This window comes from Aspergillus ibericus (genome assembly GCF_003184845.1).
Source record: "Aspergillus ibericus CBS 121593 unplaced genomic scaffold BO80scaffold_64, whole genome shotgun sequence".
Lineage (NCBI taxonomy): Eukaryota > Fungi > Ascomycota > Eurotiomycetes > Eurotiales > Aspergillaceae > Aspergillus > Aspergillus ibericus.
Genome location: NW_020292162.1, coordinates 164,009 through 170,756, shown reverse-complemented (window position 1 = coordinate 170,756; position 6,748 = coordinate 164,009). Strand labels below are relative to the sequence as shown.

The following is a 6,748-nucleotide window of genomic DNA, read 5'->3' as shown; positions in this document are numbered from 1 at the left end:
ATACCCTCAAACGAAACCTCCGCGGGCAGATGAAACGTCGTATGTGCCCACGCCACCGCATACTCGGCGTACGAGCCCCCCGGGGCTAACATTTCATGGAATGCGGCGACACGGTCACCTTCCTATCCCAATCATCAGCCATCAAGGTCAGCCCTATACTCCCCCCCCCCTCTTTCATCACAGCCACAAGGGTATATACCTTAAACTCGACAACATTCTTCCCCGTCTTAACAACCACCCCCGCAATATCATCCCCCTGATTCACTCCCTGGCGGACCCGCGCATACCGCTGAAAAAACGCACTGTCCTGGTTAACCGCCAACTCGGGCACTTTCCAGTCCTTGGGGTTAGAGCCGGATACCACGACTTTGATGAGGACTTGGTCGTCGTTGATGTCCGGGATGGGGGAGTCGATCAGCTTGGTGCTGGGGCCGGGGAGATTGATGATTTCTTTCATTTTGGATGGTTACTGCGTTTGGGCTTGGGGGAGGGGTGGATGGATGCATAAGGGATAGGAGCAGGGATATGTATAGTTATCCTATGGGGTTGTTGTTGGGGGGAGGGTTCTGATTGGTAATGCTGGATGCTTCTGAAGAATTATTAAGCAAGTGGGGGACTCTTGATGTCATGGTGGGGATGGATGGCGGAGCTCGGATGTGAGGGTATAGCACGGATAGAATCAGTTCCGTTCCGGGATGTGTTAGTTGTGAATTGTGCAGGGTGAAGTGGTATGCATCTATTCTCTAGTCTAGATACTCTATGTCACTAATCTACCCACCTAGCGCCACAGACCAGAGGTATCATCACAGCTTGCTCTTCGGCTTCAGGACGGCTGCATTCCATGGGTACGGGTCAAATACCAGGTCATTGACCGGGTTCTCCTGACTCGCTCGGCGGAACAGATCCGGATACACGTCGCCGTCGTATTTGCCGAGACTGCTGTCCAGTTGCCAGTCGGGGATCTTCCAGGAATCGACCAACCGCACGGCATGCGGCCGCAGCTCATCCAGCAGCTTCATCACCGCGTTGTTCTGCGTCAGTCCGATCTGGCGGACTGTCACGGCACTGGATGAGAAGAACTCGGATGCTTCGCGCTCCAGCGTGTGCAGCGCATACAGTCGGAACAGCTTGTGCAGGACGCCAGCTGTCTCGGCGTCCAATGCCCCCGTCACCTCGGGCGAGGTGACCGCCTCGTAAAAGTTCTTCACCACCAGGTACTGCGAGTGCGCCGTGGACAGACGCCAGAAATCGACCAGCAGGCTGTTCCACGACCGCTTCTCCACGTCCCGGTGCTTGAGCGCCTCAAATGTCAAATGGGCCGTCCGCCAGGCGAACGCGGCCACAATGTCGGCGTCGTTGCCGAGAATGTCAAACGAGGCACCCATGTCACGGCGGGCCAAGTAGGCCTGCAGGATGCGGGAGGTGTCGTTGGTGGTTCCTTTGCCGGCCAACACGGCACGGGCGGATTTAAGAAGCTACAAGATTAGCCGATGAGCCCGAATGACAGCAGAAGAGAATAACTTACATATCTGGCCACCTGCTGTGTCAACATGTAGTTGTCACCCTCCCAGGTGAGCGTCGGAAGGTAGTCCGAGTACCACGGCCCGATGCCGCTGTAGCTGCTGTATCCGTGGCCACCGCAAGCACGGCGACACACCTCGAGACCTTCACCTGCCGTCGTACTCGCCAGGGCCTTGAGACCACAAGACGTGGCATGCAGATCGGCCAGCAGGTCGGCACCCGCCCGCAGCTCCTCCGGTCCGGCACCGCGCTTCTCTTGGGCCGCCTGGGCGGCCGCCTTCATGCGGTTCTGGTTCTCCTGATACAGGCGCATCATGCCGCGACCGGTAAAGTGCAGGGCGTACATGGATGCCAGCAGAGGCAGAAGTCGAATCTGCACCATCTTGTAGTTCAGAACCTGGTTCTCGCCCACGTTGCCGGTGGCATCCCGGTCCTGGAACTGCTGGCGCACCGCGCAGTAGCGGGTGGCGATGGTTACACCCCGGGCCAGAACCCCACCCGACTGCAGCACAATGTTGGAGCGCACCCACGTCAGGGTACCGTAGATGAGAGACGGCGAGGCCGGGCGCATGTACTGGTTGGTCTCTTTGTCAATGCGCGAGAACCGGGCCAGCATGTTCACGTGGGGAATCTTGACATGGTTGAACAGGAGGAAACCATTGTCCATGGTGCTAAATACGTCAGTATGCTCAAGCTAAGTAGTGCTGGTGCAGACTCACTTGTAACCAAACTTCGGGCCAATATCCCCAACGTACACATTCTCCAGTGGCTGATGGGTCTCCATATCACGGATCTGAACCACAAATGGGTGCGGGCCATAATTCTTGCCATTGATATACAGCTGGGCCATGACCACCGCATGGTTCGCCGTACGACCCAGCGATCCGATCCACCACTTGGACGCCGTCAGGGTCGGCGAGTTAATGGTAAAGGTCTTATCCTCCGGGTTCCACGTGGCCGTAGTCTCCAGTCCCCGCACGTTCGACCCATGCCCCAACTCTGTTTGTGCATAACATCCCAGGATCTGATAATTCTGTGCGCGCTCGAGGAAGAGTTTGTGTTGTTCGGGGGTTCCTTGTTCCCGCAAGGTGACCTACGCCGTTAGCGACCACGTAAACGTGTAGAGGTGATGTAGAACATACCAAGAACATCGTCGCGTGCAGTCCATATGGAGTCGGTTCGGCCAGCAATTCATTGGCGGCGTGGTACTCCTCTTGCGACCAGTTGTGCTGCACCGACAACTGCTGCAGTCGCTTTCCCTTGGCCAGGGAGCGCTGGATCCGCTCGGTCCGGCCCAGAGTGTGATTCTGTGATTTGTCGAAGACTTCTTCCGCCTGCAAGATGGAGAGAATCCGCTGCTGACGGTCCAATGCCTCCTTGGTGTGCAGCAATTCGCCTAGCCGATCAACGGCAACATTGGATTGAGCGCGCTCCTGCTGCAGGAGTTGCGAGCCATGAGGCTGGGCGGGCTTGAGGGCTTTCACCCAGTCAGGGGGAGGAGACGGCATGATGGCGGTAGTAATTGTGGAGTGAGTTGGGGAATGGGAAGGGGAAAGTTGGGGCACGGAGGCGTTATAAGCGATCCTCCACGGGGGGGGGGATGATTCGGTCGAAACGCCGCAGATGGGCGCCCGACCTGCCTATTGCGGTAATAGCCGAGGCTGTTTGCTTGCCGGGATACCTTGATGCCTGAATGCCTGAGGAAGCCGCGCCGACCGTCTCGTTGGATCCCGTTCGATCCTCGGGATGGCGCTGCCCGAGCCAGCCCGGATCTTGCGACCGAATGAATCTGATACTGTCAGTAGAACAAAGTCAGTTGAGCGAAAACTGGGGTATATAAAGCCTAACTTCGGCCGGGCATACCAAGAGTTTGCCCACAGCCCTTTCTTTAAGGGTTCCCTCGTTTCTCCACTCACAGTACTATAGTCATTGGTTGCTCTGCTAGATGAAAAGATAAAACTATAGAATCAGTAGCAACCGATCATCTGACAACCACCCCAGGATCGAGTCATTCACATGCTGCTAGATAATGACCTTAAATGGACTCTATCGTCGCATCCCCGGATCCACTCTCACATGTGAGCCCCGTTTCCCCGGAACCAAGTTTGAGCCACCCCGGCAGCTGACTGGCCTCATCAATGGGTCGCGCTGGCCACCTCCTTTGACAACTCTCCCACGCCGACTCCCCCGTACGTATCCGCGAGGCGTGCCTCCAGCCACTCCTCCACCGTGATCGGTGGGTACTTCGCCGCTTCCGTCGCCGCCTTGCAACTCGGGATACACTCCACCAGATAGTCCGGATTGCCCGAAACGAAGAATGGCACGCTGTATCGTTCTTGTCCGCTGGTATTGATCACCCGATGTAAATTCGACACGTATCGGTCGTTGGTCCACCGCATCATCATGTTGCCCAGGTTCACCACCAAGGCGCCCGGCACCGGGTCGGCATCGGCCCACTGGGACGACTCCCGGTCCCAAACCTGCAGGCCGCCTTGGTCGTCTTGGAGCAGGATGGTAAGACCGCCAAAGTCAGTATGAGCTCCAATTCCTGCGCCCAGTCAGCTCAGGTGTAAGGCGGGCATGCGATCATACCTCGTTCTCGACCACCCGCCGGCTGGGGTGGATACCGCAATAACCGCATGATATTGACCGAGTCGTGACAGAAGCTGTCGAACCAGTGCTCTTCCAGGTCCAGTGTCTGTGCCAGCACTCGGAAGATATCAAGTGCCAAATCAGCCATTACCGTATGGTAGCGGTTCACAGTACTCTGAAACCCGGCCACATCTGGCATCTCTGTAGGATACTTGTTGAGACCCAATGAGAATCGGCCGATCAAGGGATGTCCCGGAGGAAAATCGCGACAGAGAAAAAAGCCCTCTTTAAGGTCGCTCGGCTCTTCGCCAAAGGTCTGAGCCCGAAGCCGTTCGTATCCCAGGTTAACCGGGTCGATTTCTGACTGGTCAGCCAGCAGGCAGCAGCCAGCGATGTGGAATGTAGATACCTCGACTGTACTTTTCCTTTACTTCAAGCGGCAAGCTGAAGATCTCTCGAGCCTGCTGCAGGATAGCCTCTGGAAGATCGGACGGGATCTGATGATTGATGATCTGGAAGAATCCATGTCTCTCACAGGCCTGGCGGACTTGCTGGACCAGGGCTGCCTTTTTGGCGACATCATCGCCGTAGTATGCTGTGCTTGTTAGCGAGGCAGCAGGGTGCCATCGATGGAGACGTACGCCCAAAGTCGATCACAGGAGGTGCGGTGGCCATGGTGAGCACTGACAGTTAGCAGAGGCAGGTTGGGGAGGAATTGCAGTCAAGGGAAGGTTTGTGAACGTGCAACTGCGGGGTATCCAAAATAAACCAGCCACGGCGCCAATATGTCGTGCATATCTAGTGTCACCAGATCCCTGCGAATCGAGTGAAGGGCTTAAGAACGGGAGCATCGGCGAGTGCTGCCTGTTGGCTCAACCGACCGATCGCGCTCGAGCAGTGCTTCGCAGGAAATAATTTCCGGGAAGCTGCTTCAGACGCCATGCTTAGGTACAATACAATCATGCCGTAAAACTAGAGTGAGAGGTAGAGATCGAAAACGGGTTTTATTCCCAGCTAATATACTAGTCTCATAATTTTGCGAGAACCCCGTCGGGCTTGAGGACAGATAAATGTCTTCGGTGAATCTCTGCAATTGACCGACATCTGGACAGGTCAGCGATTATCATCCATCGGGTCTTGAAGTCACCTACCCAGCCAACGCCATCGTGATCTTCAACTCCTGGCGCAAAATCCGAATGGCCAGCTCCACACCACGTTGACCGTCATACTATCAAGTCAGCCAGCATCGCATGGTTTGCTGGTTCACTTACCGCCAGCCCCCAGATGGGAATCCTTCCCAAGAAACAATAGTCGGCCCCCAGCGCCAGCGCTTTGAAGATATCCGATCCTCGTCGGATGCCACCATCGATGGCGATCGGGATGCGTCCCTTTGCGACCGGGGCGCAGTCTCGGAGCGCATCCAACGTGGCCGGGGCCCCGTCCAGTTGGCGACCCCCGTGATTGGAGATGATCACCCCGTCGACCTTGTACTGGATTGCAAGTTCGACGTCCTCGGGTGCGCTTACTGTTCGGGTCAGAAACGCTGCTAAAATTGATCGAGGTATGCCTACCCCCTTTCAGCCAGATCTGCATCTTGGTATGTTCCCGAAGCCAAGGAATCGCAGTCTCCCAATCCAGGCTAGGATCTGTTCACCGTCAGCAAGCTCCAACAGCACTCAAGGCAACCCACCATAATCCGTCCGATTCGAGGTATCACTCCCCGAGCTGAGAATGTTGGGCCATTGCATGTCTTCCGGCATCTGATACTCATTCCGGTACTCGTTCAACCGCTTCCCCAGGACGGGCACATCCACCGACAAGAACAGGGCTCTGTAGCCCGCCTTTTCTGCCCGGTCCAGAAGCTGCAGGGTAAGGGACCGATCCCTCAACACGCACATTTGAATCGCATAGGGGTTGCCGCATCCTTGCAAGGCGACATCTTCCAGCGAGCAGGTCGAGTACGAGGATAGACCCATGCAGATGCCGAACTTGGCGGCGGCGCGAGACGTGGCTAGCTCGCCGTCGGGATGGGCCAGTTGATGGGAGGCGGCGGGGCTGAATCCAAAAGGGAGAGGGACCTACAGAAGTTAGACACGACTGAGGGAGCAGCAAGGTCATACCTTGGTCCCAAGTATTTCCGTGCTAGTGTCAACATTCTCCACGTTGATCAGAACCCGCGGGCGGATGCGGTAGCGGTCATATGCGGCTTCGTTGTCGCGGAGGCTGCATCATTAGCTGTGTTACGATGGATCACTTGCTGAGATGGACATACGTGAGGAGGTCCATCGCTCCTTCATTGTAGTAGTCTGATACCACAGGTTAGTCATTATCGAGCTATGGTGTTGCGCACCTACCTCGGACCATCTTGGGGAGCTTCGTGCTCCCTAGAGCTTTCAGATCGGCAATGCACGAGACATTTTTCTCGAATGTCTCTCCTCGATGAGCCATGCTGAGATGAGGTATTCTAGGTACTGTGATATTACTATTTGATTGGCATGACTTGACATATCGACCAGTCTTATATACGGGCCTCTCCCAAAGGATTACAAGACGGAAGAGGAAAGTAAAACCAAAGAGGCAAGTAAAAAGCTATCTCCGTCCAGAGGAATGGCAAATCGGCGAAACCACAATCCCA

The 6,748-nt window shown here is 55.9% G+C and overlaps 4 protein-coding genes across 4 annotated transcripts; all 4 read right to left on the bottom strand.

Moving 5' to 3' along the window:
• Window positions 1-4: 4 nt before the first annotated feature.
• Window positions 5-513, bottom strand: BO80DRAFT_505810 (GroES-like protein; the record flags this gene model as incomplete). The annotated part of the gene is made up of 2 exons (XM_025724512.1): window positions 200-513; window positions 5-122 (listed from the first exon to the last, which is right to left on the bottom strand). Coding segments are annotated over exons 1-2 (375 nt in total), but the record flags the coding sequence as incomplete, so codon positions are not given.
• Window positions 514-713: 200 nt separating this feature from the next.
• On the bottom strand, window positions 714-3,029 carry BO80DRAFT_468995 (acyl-CoA oxidase; the record flags this gene model as incomplete). Its single annotated transcript, XM_025722973.1, has 4 exons — window positions 714-1,475; window positions 1,526-2,192; window positions 2,241-2,614; window positions 2,664-3,029. 4 exons carry the CDS (start codon window positions 3,027-3,029, stop codon window positions 804-806), a joined length of 2,079 nt encoding a protein of 692 aa, XP_025570340.1. The 3' UTR covers window positions 714-803.
• A 627-nt stretch (window positions 3,030-3,656) lies between these two features.
• BO80DRAFT_449738 (isopenicillin N synthase family dioxygenase) lies at window positions 3,657-4,788 on the bottom strand (the record flags this gene model as incomplete). The annotated part of the gene is made up of 4 exons (XM_025721761.1): window positions 3,657-4,069; window positions 4,114-4,473; window positions 4,523-4,708; window positions 4,755-4,788. The coding sequence occupies 4 exons, from the start codon at window positions 4,786-4,788 to the stop codon at window positions 3,657-3,659; spliced, it is 993 nt and encodes a 330-aa protein (XP_025570339.1).
• BO80DRAFT_485560 (alpha-hydroxy acid oxidase) lies at window positions 4,745-6,561 on the bottom strand (the record flags this gene model as incomplete). Its single annotated transcript, XM_025723499.1, has 8 exons — window positions 4,745-5,217; window positions 5,265-5,341; window positions 5,385-5,638; window positions 5,685-5,752; window positions 5,800-6,191; window positions 6,234-6,336; window positions 6,386-6,419; window positions 6,468-6,561. 8 exons carry the CDS (start codon window positions 6,559-6,561, stop codon window positions 5,142-5,144), a joined length of 1,098 nt encoding a protein of 365 aa, XP_025570338.1. The 3' UTR covers window positions 4,745-5,141.
• Window positions 6,562-6,748: the final 187 nt, after the last annotated feature.